Source organism: Zeus faber (assembly GCF_960531495.2).
Source record: "Zeus faber genome assembly, chromosome: 20".
Taxonomy (NCBI): Eukaryota; Metazoa; Chordata; class Actinopteri; order Zeiformes; family Zeidae; genus Zeus; species Zeus faber.
The window spans coordinates 22870660-22892878 of NC_137207.1; the positions used below are offsets into that span (position 1 = coordinate 22870660).

The 22219-nt window shown below is 46.2% G+C and overlaps 2 protein-coding genes across 2 annotated transcripts; both read right to left on the reverse strand.

Annotated features, from left to right (window-relative positions):
• Positions 1–1370: 1370 nt before the first annotated feature.
• LOC307246123 (metalloproteinase inhibitor 2-like) lies at positions 1371–13911 on the reverse strand. Its single transcript, XM_080021933.1, is given in 6 exon segments — positions 1371–3844; positions 4129–4158; positions 4160–4254; positions 7616–7724; positions 8049–8149; positions 13569–13911. Coding segments are annotated over 6 exon segments (693 nt in total). The 5' UTR covers positions 13702–13911; the 3' UTR covers positions 1371–3619.
• Positions 13912–16006: 2095 nt separating this feature from the next.
• On the reverse strand, positions 16007–21937 carry sfxn2 (sideroflexin 2). Its single transcript, XM_080021499.1, has 13 exons — positions 21825–21937; positions 21327–21358; positions 20445–20669; positions 19942–20112; positions 19718–19816; positions 19544–19619; positions 19251–19336; positions 18547–18607; positions 18339–18405; positions 18131–18180; positions 17995–18044; positions 17115–17162; positions 16007–16920 (listed from the first exon to the last, which is right to left on the reverse strand). Exons 3-13 carry the CDS (start codon positions 20597–20599, stop codon positions 16821–16823), a joined length of 963 nt encoding a protein of 320 aa, XP_079877625.1. The 5' UTR covers positions 20600–20669; positions 21327–21358; positions 21825–21937; the 3' UTR covers positions 16007–16820.
• Positions 21938–22219: the final 282 nt, after the last annotated feature.

Genomic DNA, 22219 nt, shown 5'->3' on the forward strand with positions numbered 1-22219 from the left:
TCGCATGTACGCCCGTGAAGATTCGCTTCAGGGGATATGTACTCGATTGCTTTGCAAGAAATTAATGTTTGGGACTCGTTAGCCCCAAGCATTATGTCTTGGAAAGGTCACAGAACTGAGAACAACATTGTTTTTAACATTGAAATAGTGGAGTGAGCGTAGCGTTCTCGCTCAATGCCACTCCCAAGAGATAAGTCAGTCTGGTAAACAGCACCATTTAATCAAATGAATTGTTGGAATAGTCAGCCAAGGCCACACTCCACAGATATATATTATAAAAGGGTATGTATCTGTGTATTTGGACAGCCTTGTCCTCTGCAGAGACAAACTGATCTTTTTTTTGTTTATTTTTTATAATAAATGACCTTAAATGAAAGAATCTCTTCTCCAGGGTGATTTTTTTTCCCCACCACAGAGACATAACAGTTTTTTGTTTTGTTTGTTTTTTTTTTTTTTCCCCTGGAGTGTGAAATCGCGTGGGTGAATTTTGAAATAGTGACATGCCCTGACCCAGCCTGATGACACACACGCATGCACGCACAGACAGACAGACAGACAGACAGACAGACAGACAGACAGACAGACAGACAGACACTCTTTTTGAGAAGTCAATTGACACGGAACGCACGTTGCTGTGTCCTGTCTGGCTGGAGGAGGAAGCACCCAGATGACCAAACCACTGAGTCCGGGATCGACTTTTCAACATTTCTGAAATAGTTTCCCAAGTTGAGTCGAGCCCCACATCTACTCGAGTGTATTCCTCTTTTCTTGACCAAGACAGCTTAAGAGAAGACCCCCCCCCCCCCCCCCCCCCACACACACACACACACTTCCATTCTTGGAAGTGCCCAAGAATGGAAGAATGTGCATACCCACTTCTCCTGTTACACACTCACCCACCCAAGACGTGCACACACACACACACACACACACACACACACACACACACACACACACACACACACACACACACACACACACACACACACACACACACACACACACACACAGCACAGGAGTTTAAACAACGAGCATTCAACACTGGTGAATTTTGGATGTTGCCATCGGTCGCGGTTGGTGCAATAACACATCAACCATTTAGAAGGAAATAAAATTTGGCCATTCTTTAAAGAAACGTTAAAAATTGCCCCGGAGGTCGGCGGCCGCATGTTAACATTTCACTTGCTGTGTTGGATAACCATCAGAGATCCCCGAGCAGAAGGAAAACTGCAGTTTGCAAGGACAAACCCAGACGTTTGTCACACTGTGAAGCGGAGTGTTTCAGAGAACGCGCCGCGACTCTGCAATGAAAAGTGACTGTTGCAATATCCGAGAGAGCAGCTCCACTTCCCCAAATGCACTCACACGGGTTTCAAAGGTTTGGCTTTTATTTGATAATACTGAATACTTTGTCCTTTGCCTGGACTTACACGAAGCATCAAACACATGCATAGTCCCCTCCGCGCGTGCGCACACACACACACACACACACACACTCACACACACACACACACACACACACACACACACACACAAACACACAGACCCCTCACCTTAGTCCAGCGCAAGAAGACTTTTTTTTTTATTATTATATTTTTTTAAACCGGACTCGACACTAAAGCGCGACATCGTAGACAAAGACGGCGGAAAAAAACACACAAAAAACCATGACAGATATAACACTGAAAAAAAGAAAAGAAAAATAAATTCGAGACAGAGTTTACCTTTTTAAATTACGCCTCCAATACTCCATCATACCTTATATTGTTAATGTAGCTCAGGGTGTATAAAACAAAAACTGTAAACTTCCATCGGGTAACCTGCTCATTAGGGCATCTATCAAGCTTTCATAGAAAAACACAAAATTAAAAAAATAATAAAAAACAATAATTATAATAATCATTATAGAGAAAAAAGAAAGACAAGAGTCAAAGCAGTGCGGCAACATTAATAAGCAATGTTAGGACCTATTTCTTATGAAATGAATGAGTATATTTGCAAATAATAAAAATTGCAGTTTGCATTTACAATCAAGAGTTTTACAGATAATACAAAGGTAATGAGTAAATCCCACAAGCTCTTTTTGCATCCCTCTTACACATCAATTCCGCCCAAAAAGATCCGCCGTGGCTCGGACGAAGACGGCGGCCGTCGGCAAAGCGAAGATTATTTATGGGTACGTACGGAACGCGGAGAAGCGCTCTGGTAGGCAGACCGCGCCCGAGGTGGATCCGTCGATCTAACAAAACCAAAAAACAAAAACGACGACGACGACAAACAAAGTAGAATCACCTGCAAATGCTGAGCCTCCGTCTTTACTGGAACGCATCCTCGAAAAAAGTGCAAATCTAGCTCTAACGCAGTAGATCTTATTTTAAGTCATCAATTATCATATGCATAGGTGCTGTACATCTACGTGTATAGTGTGGAAGGACAGGCGTGAGGGAGGTTCAAGGGCGTGTCAGACCGGGCTGCGGGCGGGGTTGGAGGCGGGTCGCCTTCAAGAATAGACTGGTCTAGCGAGGCCTCCGACAGCCCAAGGCTACAGCTCAAATCGAGCCCCGTAGTTGGCAAATTAAATAGAAGTGTATTCCCCCCCCATGTACAAGGTGAACCACGCAAGACAAACTGGACGCCGTTGCCGTCTCACACTTACTGCACGGGTCCACCCTACCCTCGTCCCTACCGGCCCCACCACGAAAGATGTGAAAAACAGTATTTAATAAGGTGTTAATCCGTTGCGTAACAGGGAGAGACAATCATAAAAAATAAAAAATAAAAAGATAAAAACAAATAAAAAAAGGCATCTTGGAATTTTGGCTTTGGAATAAACTGGAGAATGAGGTCATAAAAAGTAAAGAAGCAAAAAAAAAAAAAAAACAACAACCCCACATTGAGTTACAAATGGTCCGGATCGGAGATGTGCGAGAGCAGAGCTAAGAGCTTAGTGGGGCCAGAAGCTCTCTCCCCCTCTCTCTCCCCCTCTCTCTCCCTCTCTCTCCCCCCCTCTCTCTCTCTCCCTCTCCCTCTCTCTCTCTCCCTCTCCCCCTCTCTCTCCCTCTCTATCCTTTTCTATCCTTTTCTATCCCTCTCCCTCTCTCTATCCTCCTGACGCCAGCCTCAGGAGGAAGCTACATCATCACTTGACCAGTCTATGTCTCATGATGCAATTTAAGTCTTTTTTTTTTCTTCCATTTTTCTATTTTAATCGTCGCTGCCGTGTCTGAGAACAACCTCCAGGCCTCCCGGTAAGGGTTTGGAGAACCACCACCGTGTGTTCACAAATCGGATCTTTAGGTTCTTCAGGTCACAAGGAGGAAAAGGGACTCCTGGACTGTGTTGCTCAACTCTGACAAAGGTGCTCTGGAGCCACATATACAAAAAAAAAAAAAAAAAAATGTAAGATGCTAGAAATTATTCTCAGACATGCAACTAATTTCACTCACATTTTATTTGCCTTCATCCAAATCGCTCCGCCTTTTTATCAAGAACATGTCGACCTTAATTTCGGATGGAATTATTTGTACATTTTTTTTTTTTTTCCCCCACCCCATCCACCCCCCCTATCAGGCTATGCGGTGGGCAATCTGGGGGCGGGTGGGGGGCATGCCAAAAGTGACTAGGGGTCCTCAGTATCCAGGAACTCCTTCTTGGGCGGTGTGATACCACGGTACCAGGAACAGGAGCCATCCGCCCTCTTGACGCAGGCGTAGTGGTTGGCCTGGCGCCCGTACACCAGCTTCTCAATGATCAGGTCCGTCCACAGACACTCCTCGGGAGCAGAGATCTCACAGGGAAGCGTGGGACAGCGCATCTCACAGGGAAGCGTGGGACAGCGCACAATCTGCAAGGGGGCGCGCACGCACACGCAGACGCACACACACACACACACACACACACACACACACACACACACACACACACACACACACACACACACACACACACACACACACACACACACACACACACACACACACACACACACACACACGCGGATCAGCAACCAGGTGCGTTCACGAGTCACCCCTTCAAAAAAGGAGCCGCGTCTCCCGTGGCCGACGCCCTCTTGCCATCTGAATTCCTCTGCCCCGCGACGGGTCTGTTCGTTCCCTCCCGTCGCCTTACCTTGCACTCGCAGCCCATCTGGTAGCGCTGGGCTCAGGCTCTTCTTCTGAGTGGGGCTCATGGAGTCCCAGGGCATGATGTAATCGCACAGGGTCACATGCATGCGTCCGCCAGCCTCCGACTTGCCTACAAAAAAAAAAAAGAATAGATAGATAAATAAATAAAAAGCCAAAAGGAGCAGACGGAGGGAGATGAGGGCTCGGCCAGGACGGACAGCCGACAGAGATCACTCCTGAACGCCGGAGGCGGGGTGCGTGCTAACGAGATAAGAACCGTACACAGTCATCGAAATGACGCCGTGTTATAGATAATCAGTGAAATCATCCCGGTGGGACTTTTTTTCAAAACTTCCGTGTGTTGACAACACACACAGCACCCCGCCCTTTGGGAATGTCTGTTTTCTGGTGTTCGAGGCAGGAGTCAGAGCAAAGGCCGGATCCGTCTCCATGCCTGCGCCGGGGGGGGGGCGGCGTCCTCGCTACCGCATCCTCTACCGCTCTGCGGGGCCAAGCCGGACGCGTCGGGAGCCTTGTCTCCCGCCGCCATCGCCCTCTCAACTCTCAGCCCTTTTGTCATGAGCTACGGTGTCGAAACAGGTTGGGGTCAGAGCGGGGCGGGTGGGAATGGCTAAAAACAAAAACAAAACAAAAAAAAACACAAACGTAGACGCTCTCCCACATCCAACGTTTCCCACTAACCCTTGAATCCTACGGAGAGGAAATGCAGGCAACTTCAGCAACTCCCCCCACCCTTACAACTCTCTGTATTTAGGGCTGAGTGTTTGCGGGTCCATCTCCGTCTGCAATGAGGAAACCAGACCACGTCTGAGATCATAATCATCATCATCCAAAGTCTCTCTCTCTCTCTCTCTCTCTCTCTCTCTCTCTCTCTCTCTCTCTCTCTCTCTCTCTCTCTCTCTCTCTCTCTCTCTCTCTCTCTCTCTCTCTCTCTCTCTCTCTCTCTCTCTCTCTCTCTCTCTCTCTCTCTCTCTCTCTCTCTCTCTCTCTCTCTCTCTCTCTCTCTCTCCCTCTCTCTCTCCTTGTGTGTGTGTGTCCAGTCTTGCGCAACCGTGATACAGCCAATCGCATCCGACGACAGGAGTGGGATGTTTTTTGGACTGAAATCGCATTCGTTTGTCTCTGTAAATTGTAAATGCAAACTAACAAAATATAAATATAAGACATAAATATAACACCGGCTCCAGAAAGCCGCCGAAGATTGAGAGGATGCACAGTCAGAGTCTCGATTGATTTGCCGCATCATTTCAGAGACAGAAAAATGTGATTAAATTGCTCTATATCTCCAATGTCCACTTGAAAAATATAAATGTGATTATATGAGGAATAAATAAATAAATAGATATAAAAAAAAATTAAAATAAAAAAATAAAAAGTAAGTTAGTAAATAAGTAAATAAATAAATAAAGATAAATAGAAAAATAAATAAAGATGCTAAAATTCCTTTGACATTTCGAACTCCATTGGTCTTGAAATAATATCCAGAGAGCTGTCTGAGATGGCGACTGGTGGATTAAATAACTGAAACTCAAAGCACTATTTGCATATTTAAGGACCTCATGAGGACAGCTGCCATTCCCCCTGGAAAGCTGCCAAACACCATCTGACCTGCCTGCAGTGGGATGTTGTAACCTCCTCCAAGAAGAAGAAGAAGAAGAAGCCTCCAGTTCTTAGAGGGAGAAGGAGGCGGAAATCAACCTCACACCCTTTGCTCTGGTTTGTCCCATAAATAAATAACTAAATAAATAAATAAATAAATAAATAAAGGTGCAGTGGCTTCCAGGTCTGGTGGCTGAGGAGGCCACGGTGGTTGACTGCATCCTTTCTGCTCAGGAAACCACTCGTGGAAATCCTTAGTGGTGTGCATTATCATCCTGGGAGGAAGAGGAACATCGCGAGGGAACAGTGTTGGCATCGCGGGGAGGCACCCAATCTTGTAAAATGACCTCATAGTCCTCGGTGGTTCTACAACTTCCGTCTTCTACTGCTTTGTCCCCGCATCGCTCGGCCTCGGATATAAGCGGTGTCTGAGTGCCGTGAGTTCCGGCTCGGTGATGGCCGCGCCGTGCGGCCTTTGTTGAGGCCGGGAGTCTGGGTCACACAGCTGGTGATTTGCACGCTGGCAAATCTTGAGGCGTCACCTTGAAGCATCAACACGCTCTACTCCCTGCGGGGAAGCGTCAGGTTTGTCCTTGTTTGCCGTCATGACTTCTGGCGCGGTTCCCCCCTTGACTCATTGAGTAACTCGGCTGGTTTGGGCTTCTTTGGAACACAGTTGTTGGCGTGTGTTCCTCATTTCTGTGATACTTGTGACTTCTCTTTTCTAGCCGACGCTGCTAATTGGTAATAAACCCAATATGCCCATTGCAGCTGCATTGGCAATTGTGATTTATAAAATAAAACTCCTTTCTTTATTTTATTTTATTTGTATTATTATTATTTTTATTTATTATTTTTTTAAACGCACCGCTCCTGTTATTTTGGCCAAAAAGGAAAGCTCCGTGCAGCAAGATTTATAAACTCGTTATGCATTTCATTATCATCTTAAAAAAAAAGGTAAGGGAACAAAATATACACCTCAGCTCAGATCTCACTGCTCATTTTGTGCCGAAGACAGACAAGGTCACTCCCCAGTCTGCAGGAGGCTCAGGCAGCGGCGTGTCATTACCCATAATAACACCAACAGGTAATCTGCGTGTCTACCAGCCTTTTCTCCCCGCTCGTCTGACCGATGGGGATGACGGCCCCGCCCGTCTCCCGGTCTGCTTTTAAGCCTGCACGTTGGTGGATCCATCCCATAAGCATCCGTGTTCCCGTCTGAGTGCATGTTCAGTCGTCTCCCTGGAATTTGACTTGAGGTTCATTTCAATTACGGAACTAAAATTCACTCACCATCCTGGACATGAGGGATCTACTGTTACGAGACAAACGTGAATGTGTGTGCTTACTGTTCATTCCTTTGAGGTTTATTACCATCCAGTTAACGGTTTCATTTTTGGTGCTTTTTTTTGGCTTATATTTAATGTTTGGTCTTTAGGTTTATTGTACATTACCGTTGTGTTTCTTCAGCTTTCTGGTTCATTGCCAGTTGTATTTAATTAATTATTAAATATGACAAGATAATTCTGTGTTTTTATTTTTTTTAGGGGGTCACCTTTTTTTTGGTCTTTTTGGTTTTGTGGTTTTCGGTTTTCTTGTTTATCATTAGATTTAGCGTATATTGTGATATTTTATTGTGTACAGTAAACCGTTAAGTTATATGGTATATTTCCACATTTTTAATCCATATATCTTCATTTTACTTTTCTTTATTCCATTGCATTCCATCCTTTATTATTATTGCCTATTTTTCATGCAAGCAGTTGCTGACACTGCAATTTCCCTCTGGGGATGAATAAAGTATCCATCAATCTCAGACACGTCATTATTTAAGGCGACAATAAAAACATGGCGTCACAGAAAGCACTGACCTGAGATCAGGTACTCCTTCTTGCCGCTGGTGTCGAGGGTGACACCGCAGACGGCGGACACGGGGGCAGTGAAGATGGCCTCAATGTCCTGGTCGGGCCCCTTGAACATCTTCAACAAAACCGCACAGAGAGATCAAAATGTGTTAAAAAAAACAAAAAACAAAAAAAAACATCCTCAGTTATAGTCTCAGTTACATCCAGCCAATCAGATCAAATCCTCGCACGAGGAAGCCACACCCATCAACAAACCATTTCCAAGTCTCACCTGTAGTATGGATATAACTCTAGAGAACATTTTCATGTACAAAACTAAACATAGATTAAAAATAAATAAATAAATAAAAATAGAAAAAGTGACCGATTTAAAATAAAGTGAATGGAGAAAAAAATAAAAACAAAGAGTGGAAATGAAAGCGGGACGTCCTGATCTGACCTTGATCTGTTTGATGTCGTACTGGATCCTCTTGATGGGGTTTCCATAGACATCGTTCCCAGAATCCAGCTCGCTCTCTCCCACCACCTTTGCTCGAATCACTTCAATGGGAGGGAAGGAAACGTCAAGTCAAAAAAAAAAATAATAATAAATAAATAGTAATAATAAAATTAAAAAAAAAATTAAAAAAGGCTTTCAAGAAGCTGCCGGTAAAAATGCGTAAACCTCGATAAACCGTGCCACCTTTCTAGCAAAGGAGTGAGAGAGGCGTCCAAGCTTCTTTTGTTGCCACGGAGCAAGAATGCTCAACTCCCAAGGCGCCTCTGAACCGGGAGATAGTAAAACTCCACTGACGGTTAATATGCTTGAGAGAAAACCTCTCCCCCAGTGTAGAAATATATCATACAGCTCACATCCCTGTACGGCCATATACTGTATGTGTACCCTAAAAACTGAAAATATATTGACCGGACACATTATGTGGAAAAATGCACTAAAAACAAGTCTGTGTGGTTACAAAAAAAGAAAGAAAATCATAATAAAAAACTAAATCAGGATTGAAAGTGATGCAGGGATCCTCATTGTAGAAATACCGAAAGAAACGTGTGTAAATGTGTGTTTTCATGGCCTGCCAGACGACATCAAGCTTCAGCTATGCTTAGGGGCATTTATTCAGAATGGAAAATATGAGCAATACACAGAAAAAAACCCAAAACATAAAATCAGGAAGAGAGCACACACACACACACACACACACGCACGCACGCACGCACGCACGCACGCACACACACACACACACACACACACACACACACACACACACACACACACACACACACACACACACACACACACACACACACACACACACACACACACACACACACACACACACACACACACAGCTCCTGCACCCACGGGATCACTTAACGGCTTGGCGCAGGCACAAAAAATGGGGGTTCACAGCTCCTGAAAGTTAACAATGTCTCCCGCCGGCTCGGTCCAAGTCGCATGCTTTCCTGCGCCTGTAACCGCACTGTGGCGTGTGTCGCAGGCCAAATAAACGGAGCCGTCTCGGCATCCTCCGCGGGCTCCCTCCGCTCCAGCCCTGTTCGCAAGTGACATCTGCGTTTCAGTTCCATTCCGATGCCTGCGCAAATACGCGGGAGCCGCCAGAGCCCGCGCGCACACACACACACACACACACACACACACACACACACACACACACACACACACACACACACACACACACACACACACACACACACACACACACACACACACACACACACACACACACACACACTACCTGGCTGGCGCGCTCCGCTCCTGCATTCCTTTTGGGGTTTTATTTTTTATTTTTTTCGCTCTCATTTCCTGACCTCATTCTGAGCCGCAAGTTAATGAGCAGAGAATCAACAACAGGACATAATACTCAGGGTGGAGATCATCGTCTCTGACCCAGGTTTGGCCCTGGGAGGTTTACTTTCTTGCTTTTTTTTTTTTGGGGCCCTCCCCTGCAACGCTGCAACGCCAGCCCGTTCGCCGCAGCCTCTGATGCTGAATTTGAAAGACCCCCACCCCCGGGTGCTACTGTGCTGCCACTGCTGGGGGACTGGTGTGGTGACCGGCAGTCCATCACCCGCCGTCCCCGTGCCACCAACCACCATCTGACCCACATCTCCAACCACTTGAGAGCTTAATGACTTATACATGCCTATCAGTTGCATGACGCAATTTTTTCCGCTCCGGCCCCATACGGACACCCATACGGACACACACACACACACACACACACACACACACACACACACACACACACACACACACACACACACACACACACACACACACACACACACACACACACACACACACACACTGCATGACTATCCATTTCTGTCTTTAAATTCACCACTGACCACCGATTCATCTCCGACTTTTCTCATGTGGTTTTACTCAGTTATAGTCGGGTTGAATTCAGGCCTTAACGTGGAGATTCAGAAAGAAATAAAATGTATTAAATATACAGATACATGTATTTTGCTTACACACACACACACACACACACACACACACACACACACACACACACACACACACACACACACACACACACACACACACACACACACACACACACACACACACACACACACACACACACACACACACACACGTCTTGATTGTATTGTCAATAAGATCCTCTCTCACTCTCTCGTCTCATCCTCCTTGAATGGAGACAAAGTGGGGTATGGGGAAAATAAATCCCCAATAATATAAAAACACTGCTGAATAGATATAAGATCTCCAAAAAGGGTTGAAATAAATTGGCTATAGTGGGCTTTTTTTTTTTTTTTTAACATACAAATTAATGCACGTTTTGCTGATGTTTACAGTGATGGGGCAGTTGGTCTACTTCCAATTAACAGTTTTTCTATGCTGGTGTCGAGGTGAGACATTTTTCCATGTCATTCATCGCGCGCGCACACGCACACACACACACACACACACACACACACACACACACACACACACACACACACACACACACACACACACACACACACACACATCAAAGGCCACCTCCGGAATTATTACCTATAACTTCTTATGGCATCTGGAGTAGATATGCGGGGGAAAGCAGGATGTGAAATTGGCCTTTAAGCGTCTTCTAACATCAACAGGTACATCGAACCGAGCAAACACAGCATTTAACCCAAGTACACGCTCCTCAAATGGGCGAACGGAAATGTTGTGGGTTTTTATTGGATCCCTGTCCAGTGCAGCGCTGGTAAGCAGGGAGGAGGGTGACTTTGATGTTCGGCGAGGCAGCCTCAGGACAGCACAGCCTGCCTGGGCAGGGCGGCGGCCGGGGAAGTTCCCCTTGTGGGCAGCTGACGGTGGGAACAGCAGACATGTGTGCGTTTGCGTGCGCGCGCAGTGGGTGTAAAGCCCCGTTAAGATCCATTCTTCTGGCTTGCGGTGTGAACCTGCGGCCTCGCTCGATGCCCGCCCGTACGGCCCAACCAGCCCCCGAGCCGCGCATTTGCATCGTCTCAACGCGGAAAAGAAACGCCGAAATGATCTCCATGCTACTGTGGTCAACGTCATGAAAAACTCTATTTTGCGTTGCCGCTCTCCGCTTTATATTATCCTCCGGCCTCTGCCCCTGTGGTGTCTGATCTGAGCGTCAAACATCTGACGGGGTACTCATGAAACCACCATAAAACATGCCCCAAATGAATTGATATACATATTCACAAAGAATGTGAAATAATCCATTTCAATATTAGAGTACGCAACGCCAACTATATTACCAATATAAATTTGTTTTATTAATTTATATATATATATATATATATATATATATATATATATATATATATATATATATATATATATATTTTTTTTTTTTTTTTTTTTAATCATTACGGTAAAGCATCCATTGTTAAAGTAATGTGCTGTACCCCTACATTACCGTAAACAATGTAGTATCTCATATTTTTTAAATATATATATAATTGTATTAATTGAAACGTGTCGATAGAACGAGTAGTGAGGGAAAATAGTGATGGGTTATACATTTCGTCATTGTGTTATCCGCCTTTTCACTCGGCATTGTGTACTTTCTTACTTCACAGTCTCTGGGAAAGCGCATCAATTCATTCGGGACGAGTTTCATGGCAGTTTGGGAACGAGTCATGGGAATAGCAAGGCCCTGATATCGGGGTCGGGGTAAAGGCCGGGGCCACGGAGGGACGCTGTCACCCGTCCAAGGAGACACACAATGACGCCTTGTGGCGCGCACGGCGTCTGACAAGTGTCCGTCGCTCTCCGGCCGCGTTGACAGAGGTATTTTGACGAACACAACCCCCGTAACAACAAGAGAAGGCCGCATCCAAACAACAAGACTCATCCCGTCCGGTCAGCGCGGGGGGCTGACTCAGAGCTGAAAATAGGGCCATCACCTCACTTGCTGACATCCATGTCCGCGAGTGCCAGGAGATGAGGCGCTCAAGAAACAAATAACAATGTTTTTCTGGAATCATTATCAAAAATACCGGGCATATTTTAGAGAGGGCCACGACTTTTATTGCTCCTTTTCCTTCGAGCACACCCCGGCCAGATGTCATACGCAGCCAGATGGTCCAAAGTATGTGGTTATATGTGAAGTCAAGTCAAGCGACTCAGGAGTCTGGATGTGGGCGACTGTGTGTTCGTACGAAACTTATGCGTGACTAATGTGGAAAATCCTACGTCGCCTATGCAAAGCTGTTTGAGTCTTGCCTTTGAGTGTCCCAGAGAAAGGGGAAGAAAAAAAAAAAAAAAAATTGGGAAAGCACCAGCAGCATTCCGATAATTCCTATCCTGCACCACTCCAAAGAATGAAAGAAAGGAGGAATGGCAGAGGGGATCAAAATGAGGGAGGGGTGGGCGGCGGCTGCTGGTGCTGCCGCTGCTGCTGGTGCTGGTGTGACATGCAGTATTATGTGGTTGACTTGACATTTAAATCACCAGATTTCTTCCCACGCATGCTGCCGATCATTCTCCGCCTCGGTTTCCCACCCCCACCACCCCGCCGCCGCTCTTCATCCTTCCTGATCATTTTCTCCTTGGATCTGGGTCTCAAAGCAAACCGGTCTGTGCCACGTTGTGCTGCAAGGGCTGGACAACACATGTCAGTGTGTAAATATATCCTTGGTAAATATACTGAGCTGATTCATTAATTACTCATAGTTTGATGAGTGCTATTTTCCCCCCTCTCGCATATTGGACAGACCTACACAGATCCGATGACATTTCTGTGTCACGGGTGTTAAAAACTGTCCCATTTCAATATTCAAGATACTGTTATTTTTTTACAGTACATACATCATACATGTATGGTGCAGTGATATGATAAAAGGGCAACTCCAAAAAGGCTGTGCAAAACAAAGTAGGTAGGTTAATAAAAAAAAATAATAATATATTCCACACACACATATCTTGATTGTATTGCATGGACAAAATGCCACAAAGTAGAGTAGTTGTGTGCATATAATATTATTATTATTATTATTATTATTATTATTATTATTATTATTATTAATAATAATAATAATAATAATAATAATAAATACCCAACATATTTTCAGAGCTTTTCGAATTTATTAATTAATTTAGTAGAATGCAATGCAGTGCAAACTGGAGGACCATGGCCTTGGAGAACAACACCCTTCCCCTGATCAGTGGCTTATAGCCTGTTTATTATCTTTATATGTGCATTACAATGTGACTGAAGATTGGGAGTAGTCATGAATTGTTGGGCGCTAGTATGAGTGTTTTATTTACTATTATTATTATTATTATTATTATTATTATTATCTTTCTGCCATCATTTTTGATTGAAAAGTCATATTGGCCTGTGTAACAGTGGGCACTGCAAATCAGAACATGCACCAGGTTAACAACAACAACAACAACAACACCACCACCACCACCACCATCACCACCATCACCACCCGGGCCACTCACCCACATCCGCGTTGCAGAACGCCTGTTGCGGGTGCACCGGGGCGCAGCTGCACGCCTCGGCTCGCTGCTCCTCCGCCCGCCACAGCGCCAGCACCAGCACGGTGCACAGGACGCCGCTCCCCGAAAACGGCATTTTCCCTCCGGGTGTCTCCGCCGCCGCGCACCGCAGACCGCCGCCGCGTTCCGGGTCCAGAGGAGGGTGGGCTTCGGCCGTGCGCCTCGGGGCTGGGGGAGGGGGGGGGGGGCGGGGGTGGCTCCGTTCGGCGGGTGGGGGTGGAAGTAACGCTGGGGCGGGTCGCGCTCAGGTGTCACGGTGCGTGCTTGCCTCCAGCCGCGGCTCCGTCCGGGGATTGTTTTCGTTCCGTGGGGCTGGATCAAGGCGTTTTTATAATGAAGCTGGCCGCCACGCTCCTCCCCTCCTGCCGCCAACGCGGCGTCCAGCAGGGGGCGCTCGCAGCGGTGTGCTGGTTCAGCCCGGTTCCCAAGCTGGGGTCCGCGGCGGCGCCCCCTACGGGTCCTCGCAGGAATTACAGGATATTATTATTATTATTATTATTATTATTGACTCGTGTGAATACGTAAGATTTCAGTATATTCACTAAATTCACCAAAGATAGCTTAAGAAATACACAATGTAGATTTGCAATTAACTAAAAATAATATTAAAAGAATCCATGAGCAATGTTGAATATGGTAATGAAATAATATTTTGTTATTTCTAAAGATACTATTATTAATAATATTGTCAACATTTTCTATTTGCATTCATTCTATTATTATTATATATATTTTTTTGTTGCCCACTTGTTTTGAATAATATTCAAAACAAGTAGCTGTAGCCAGCACATATGTGCTGCTGTAACACCGGCATTTTCCTGAGGATGAATTAAGTATTTCTCTATCCATCTTGTCTTTCTATCTGTCTAGCTATCTGACGGACAGATATTTGCTTTGAACCACAGTGGAGTGAAAGCTGAAAGTCTCTAAAATTGGAGTATGCTGTACTTAAGTAGATACTTGAAAAGCGCACTTAAGTACACAAACACAAAGTCGTTACTTTCCACCACCGATATCTATCCATCTATAGAATTATTATCTCTGCCTGTTAACTTCTGTTTATCGATGGGTACATATATCTTATTCTAAAAAGGATTCTCTAAAAGTCTACCGCTGTGTAACAAGTCTCTTGTTGTGCGGGGCGGAGAGATGGACCAGGGGACAGGTAGAAATGAAGCCAGACTGGGGGTGCTGGGGGTTTATTTAAACCAAATCAGGGTTTGTCTTTTCAGACCATGCGTCACAACGCTCTGCCATGTGAGTCCAGCCTCGCTGTCAGGAGAAAGAGGGAGAGGGAGAGAGGGGAAACCGCTCCAGCTTTTAAAGACTCTCCCTCAATCTCCTGCAACTGCGTCCCCTGCTACCGGTTGCCAGTGATGGCTCGCTCCACCTGCAGGCTATATCATGTTACTTCAATGGAGGAGGCTGCAGTTTCAGGACCGCAGTCCCAGGACTGCATTTCCAGGAACCCACTTTGAGCCAGCACCACCTGGGATATTGGATGACCAAATTGGTGCAACCAAAGCAGGCGAGGAGTGAGAAAGGCAGGGGAGTGGTTGGGGTGAGTAGTGGAAGGGGGGAGGTTAGGGTGAGGTGTTGTAGAAGTGGGGAGGTTCAGGTAAGGAGTAGTGGATAGGGGAGGTTTGGGTGAAGAGTCGGGTAAAGGGGAGGTTAGGGTGAGGTGTAATAGAAGGGGGGAGGTTAGGGTGAGGAGTAGGGGAACGGGGGGAGGTTAGGGTGAGGAGTAGATGCCCACTGCCACACCCCGTAACAACTGGATGTCCCCCCCAGGATGAATAAAGCGCTGTCTTGTATTTTTAAGCATCATAATGTGATGTCTTTGTGATGTCACAACTCTCTCAAAGGGTCCAGAGTTTGGAAGCCGGCATCGAAGAAGGCACATACAAACACAAACACACGCGTCTGTGAGAGAGCGATTTAAAAAAAAAAGTATGAAATAAAGACACAGCAGCCACGAGGGGGATTTCACATGTGCAACTTGGCGACGGCCAGTGCCTCGGCAACCATCAACATGGTGAGTAAGCCTGCGCCTCTCAGCCAAGTTTATCTTCAGTCCAGTTATTCCTCATCTTATCAAGTCTGATAATATCAAAATAATATATAATGTAATCTGATAATAATATGAGTCATAATATAATTATATAATGAATAGGGTTAGATAACATAATGTTAAACCACATGGCAGGTCATCATAGGTACTGTAGGTAATATGGTGGTCTGGGTCGGCGTCTGGCACTGTTGGTCTTGTTGTGCAGTTTTGTTTATCTTCATCTTCCCTGATCTTGAATTCATATTCATTCACACGCAAACTCAGAAAGTACACACATGTTCACATACTATTATTTCCAGATTAGATCATCAATGGTTGCACCGTCTTTTTTTTATTTCTGAATGTAATTCTAGCTGAAGAGGGCAGCATCCAGTCACATTTCATCAGTCTTACACTGACCGGGCCAACATCTTACCACTAGTCATACTATAATCAATCATATTTCTACTATTGGCACTTTGTGTTTGGCCGGAGGATGACATAAACCCAAAGATTTCACAGTAAAACAACTGTTTACATGTCGGGCGCAGACGCAACATCACGCCTCCTGCCACTGCTGCAGAGGCACGGGGATTGAGTTCCTATACTCCAAAGGCGAGAGGAAAAGTGACTGGAGACACTGACACTGAGAGCACCGTTCTTTAAAATGTTACAGACAAACCCTGCGGTCGTGAAGGAAAAAAAACAAAAAAACAAAAAAACTCTGAAATAAACTGATCCGACAACACACTGTAATGCATTGTTCCTGAGAGGACATCGTTTGGTTTCCCAGCCAAAGTACACGGTACTCCTGGTATTTGCAAAAACACTCGACTAAATGGAAACAGGAGAAAAGGAGGAAAAACCACATGCTTGGTCATTCGGTAAAGACAGACAGTTGAACCAGATTATAAAACAACAACCCCCACATGGAGAGATCCCCAACACAAATCATGATTACATAAAGAAAACTGTAACAGAAAAAAAGAGCTATTTCCCCCGACAATTATCCAGCACAGTGTTCGACAGCATTGATCCTTCCCTACACGTCATTTAGACACATGAAACTTAACGGAGGAGGTTGGACCACGCAGCGATCCTTAAAGGCCCTTGTTGAAGTAGACGTGTTGACCACGCAGCGATCCTTAAAGGCCCTTGTTGAAGTAGACGTGTTTCACGCTCTCCCCGTAGCGAGACACGATGTTGTCTCTGAGCTCCGGCTCCAGTTTGGACACAGCCATGGAGCTGGGGAACGTACCAAGCGCCGCACACGGACGGGGGTTGGGGAGAAGAAAAAAAAAAAAAAAATTGTTTGAAATCACGACACCATCTTCAAAAACACCAAAACTAGTAGTCTAAGTTGTTTGTTTTGGTAGAACAGTCGCAGCTGATCACACTGTGTGGAAGGCCACGTGTCCACACATGTACAGGAAACTTACCAGTTTTGAGGGAACAGGGAGCAGGCGGCAGGTACCATGAAGACCAGGCTGGAAGAATAAATAAATAAATAAATGAATGAATGAATGAATGAATGAATGAATGAATAAAAATGAATTTAGTTTAGTCGAGCCAGCCTGACTTAAATCAACCTAATTTAATTACAGCGTTAACCCTGGCATTTTTTATTTTTTCCTTCCTGCATCCTGAACCCGGAGCAGACATAACAAGCAGCGGCAGACAGACGAGGCAGCTTGTCAATTAAATGAAATGAACGTCTACTGAGTTAGCGATGGAAACCAAGGGGAAACGAGGTAGAAGCGCCGAAAAATCGCTGGGAGATGTGAAGTGCTTCCGTGCATAAAAGAGAATATATAAAAGACTCAGTTCGCACTGCACTGCGTTCGTCTGTGTTGCTCGGGACTTGTGCGCCACGTGTGTTCCGAATTCGGTTTTGGGAGCAGTCGTGGCACTGGGTGCACTGGATCGTTGGAATTTTTGCGACGCTTAATCCTATTGTTTCAAACACTTGTGCATTCGGAACAGCGTCAGAAAATAAAAATAATAATATAAATAAATAAACAAACAAATAAATACATAGATAAATAAATACATAAATAGACGGATAAATAAATAAGTGTGCAAATAAATAAACAAACAAACAAATAAGTAAATAAACGTGTAAATCAATGGGTGGATGGATAAATAAATGGATAGATACATTTATACATAAATGGATAAATAAGTAAATAAATAAATAAATAAATAAATAAATAAATAAACAAACAAACAAACAAACAAATAAATAAATAGATAGATAAATAGATAAATAAATAAATAAACTCTTTGCTGGCCTGTACTGGATTCAACTGCTTCACTCACAATACTCCCACCATCATCACTTGGATTGGGCCATGAAGGAACGTGATCCTCTGCGAAAAGAGGCAAAAATGGTGTGATATTAATACACTGCGGACCGCATCGAAAACCCTCAGCAGCGCAGGCGGAGAGGTCTCACCTGCATGAACTTGTATTTTTCTATTCTCTGCATGATGATGGGAAGAATGACTGCGAAGGAGAACAGAGACATTTTTAAAAAGATAGCATAGAATAATTACAAATACAGTATATATTTTTTGTCACTGTGATATCTTAGAGATGACTTTTGACAAATATTCGCCGGACACACAATAAAAACACACTGATATTTGTAAAACTCTGCGTACTCATGCCAGGTGCTGCCATGGTGATCCGGGAAAGGACCACTTGACCGATGCCCTTCACTGCCGCTTTCTGGAGACGGAATACAAGGACCGTCTCAAACGAGGGCGTTTTCAAGGGTGTGGGGTCAATGTGTTTATAACTCTCGTTAAAAAATGGGTTTCGGTCGCCGAAAAAAAACAAAAAAAAGAACAACGTGTCCTCGCTTCCCACCTTGGAATGGCCCAGATTGTTGCCGTTCTCATCCGTGACGGCGATGCCGTTCAGGATCTCCCTGGGAAAGAGAGAATATGAAGGGGAAGAAAATGTAGAAAGGGCAGAACGGAAAAAAGAGCAAACTGAACCCTTTTGCTCTGCTACTTGGCACATAGTGGTGCGGTATCTTTATATTGAAGAAAAATTAAATAATACATATATTTAAAAAGTTTAAAAGGTGTAAGAAAATATGACTGGGGGGGGGGGGGGGGGCAGAGTGGTTCAACTTCATTGGTGGGTTGTTATAATTTGCATAAATTCACCTGATACACACACACACACACACACACACACACACACACACACACACACACACACACACACACACACACACACACACACACACACACACACACACACACACACACCTTTTCAGCCAGGGCACCTCCCACCACCCAACAACTTAAAATCGTAAAAGGTGATAAAAAATGGAAAAAAAAAAATCTATATTTTTAATTAAGGCTCAACACCCGGCGTGAGTCTGTTCCCTTCATTCCCTCAAAAGGATTTGTACCACAATATTGTAATGCAATAGTAGTAATAGTTCACTTGTGCGTATTGAACAGTAGGGGGCGTACCGAACGGTTCATAACATACTCTGTACCATATATATATATTTATTATTATATATTTTTTGGGGGGGTATCACAGCAGGGACTCACTGTTGCCTCATCATAGGAATGTTGACGCAGTTAGCGGCCGCCACGGCTGCAAATGGAACCCAGCGCGCCACCAGGGGAGGGGCTTTCTGCCAGAGAAAAGCACGAGGAGGACAGACTGTTGAACCCAAAAAGACGGCGTACGATCGTCGGCGAACCAATAGGAAGGTGAACCACAGTGGCAGTTTGGTGATTGCAGCAGGAACTTTGTGAGCTCTGGACCTCTCAACGCCTCATTCGGTCACCGAGAAAACCCGGTTCGGGTGAAATAAAAGTGTGCGTTGGAAGTTGAGTACCTTTGTGTAGAGGTTGAGTCCCACGGCCGTAGCCAACGCCGTGCTGGTTGCCGTTAGATACGCCACTCCAATCTGCCTGGGGGAGAAAGTAATAGTATAGCCAGACTCTTTTTCACGTTACGATTTCATTCAACCACCAGAATGGGGCCATGCGATAAGGGCGCGGAGGCTCACTTCGGGGTGATGGGGGAGGCGGCATTGCGGTTGGTGTAGTTCACCAGAGCGTTGAAGGACTGGTTCACCCACTGCCAGAACACCACGGCGGGAACGGTCCTAGACGGCGGTACGAGACGGAGAAACGGCGGATAAACCAACCGAGATGACGCGATGCATCTCGCGCGCCCCCTGCAGAGCGCCGCGGCCGTAATTCCCGCATGCCCGGGCGGGGCCGGTCCTACCTGTAGAACTGCAACATGCAGCCAGTGATGGCCATGCCTCCCGGGACCTGGAAGGACATTCGGCCGATGAGATTCATGCGGTCCCCCGTGTCCGGGTGAAAGGCGGAGTCGTACAGCTTCTTGGCATAGTGGAGCTGCTCCTCCGTGGTGCCCGGGGGTGTGGAGCCGGCCCTGAGAGAATCAGGAAAACAAAACAAAACAAAAAAAACACCCACTTGAGATGGTCATCGTCACATATAATGTTATGGAAATATCCACAAGATTCAGATCCACAACATGATTAACAAACATCCATACAAAGCCCTGCTGTAAATGAGCTCAGTCAATTGAGTCAAACGGTCGCCATTTTCCCCTCCGTCGGCTGAATTTCAAAATTTTACTGAAGACGGTGGGGAAAAAAAACCAAAAGACTGAAATATTCAACTAATTCTATCCTAACAGTGGGGCAGAGAAATTAAAACTTTAAATCTACCGTTACGTTTCCATTCAAGTATTGACGTCACCTGCAGCTCTCCACCAGCGCCTTGGCCTCGTCCAGGCGCGAGTCGGGCAGCAGCGCCGTCCGCCAATCCGTGATGTTGAAGAAGTGCTTCAGTCGGCCCATGAACGTGGTTTGATCCCAGCGCGGTGCATCGACGTCGAATGAGCTCGCCGCCATTTTGGCCTCCCCCCTTTTAATTGAGTCCCGACTCGAATCGGTGGTCACCCCTGGGGCCGTTCAAACGGGGCTGTTGAGAGACAAGCGATTGTTGTGCCGTCAGACATGATTTGGAAACGCGTGCCTTGTAAATATGTACGCGCCCAACACGAAACGCTGCCGTCGGGACCCCGATCACTACCGCTGTGCGTCCCGGCTGTTTCGATTCAACGTTCTCAGGTTGTTTACTTTGAGGCGTTGAGGTACTGGGGGGTGGGCCGCGTTGACAGGGTTCCAAAACCAAGTCAAAGTCAACACAAGCGAGCGTCCCTCCTCCCACCGCCGCTCCACGGGGTTTGCACGATCCCTGACCACGAATCCACTCAGCCGGTAAAGTAAATAGTTCAGCGCGGTTCATGGTCCTGAACCTGTTGAACTAGTGGAACAGCTGGATGTCAGGCTTCTCAACCTTGTGGCTCTAGGTATAGCCATCTGATCCCTTATAGAATAACCTGTCCTGACCGCCACTGACTAGATCAGACGGAGCCAGGACTGGAGCCAGGACTGGAGCCAGGACTGGAGCCAGGACTGGAGCCAGGACTGTGTGCAGCTGGAGATGTTTGCTTTCAATCTGGGTCAAGGCTTGCGTCACCATGCAAGCAGTGGTGGTTCATGTCACTAAGTGGTGTGTTCAAAAGAGCGGTGAGAGGGTGAGAAGTTGAATGAATCAATACATGGGGCTGAATACCTGCAAGGAGAGTGGGTCCAGGGGGGTGAAGCCTAAAACAAAACAAAAAAAACACAACTTCAAATTTGTGGAAAAACAAAAACAATAGTCCAGGATGTCTAGCGTGGGCTGGGTGGGCACGCAAACTACATCTGCAGGTCGAGGCCCCTTGATCCCGACCATGATCTATACTCATCTAGTTGACTAGTCGTGACAATAACAACAACAACATAATAACTCGGCCAACACCGCAACACTGCAGGGTCGCATCGCCGCCAACACTCTACGCGCAACTTTAGATTTTAACTTTTCTTTCCTCCTTGAGATTGCGCAACGCGGCGGAGGGGGGCGCCCCGCAGCTCCCGCAGGTACCGCCGGTCCCGGCGCGCAGCCCTGACGCAACTCGCCGCGCGGGTTGCTCCGCGGGCGGGTCCGCCGCGGCGTCGCGTCGGATCGGATCGGATCGCAGTCGACACGGAGAGAGTCGGGAGTTGCGCGGCCGCGGGACGATTTACGCACCTTTCGGGGCGGCGGGTCGACCTCTCCGCGCGGGACGAGCCGTCGGCGGGACGAGCGAGGTGGGGAGAGGTGCGACGGGAGGCGACGGACACGTGGCGCACTGCGGACCAATCACAAGCGCGGGGCCGCTCCCACCCTCCGCGTGGGGAAAAAAATTAATATATTCTCGTTATACTTTTTTTGTTGTTTCCCCCCCCCCCCCAATTAAACAACGGCCACGTGATTTCAAAGCCAAATCGCCCCACGACGCGTGAAATTTTAAATGAGAAAAAAATAAAAAATTAAATTAAAACCCCGGCGGGCCGCAGCCCGCGCGCGCGCCACGTCCGTTTCCGTGCGTGGCTACGTCATCGCCCGAAGTTAGTTTCATATTGGGGTTGGCCCGGTTCGGCTTG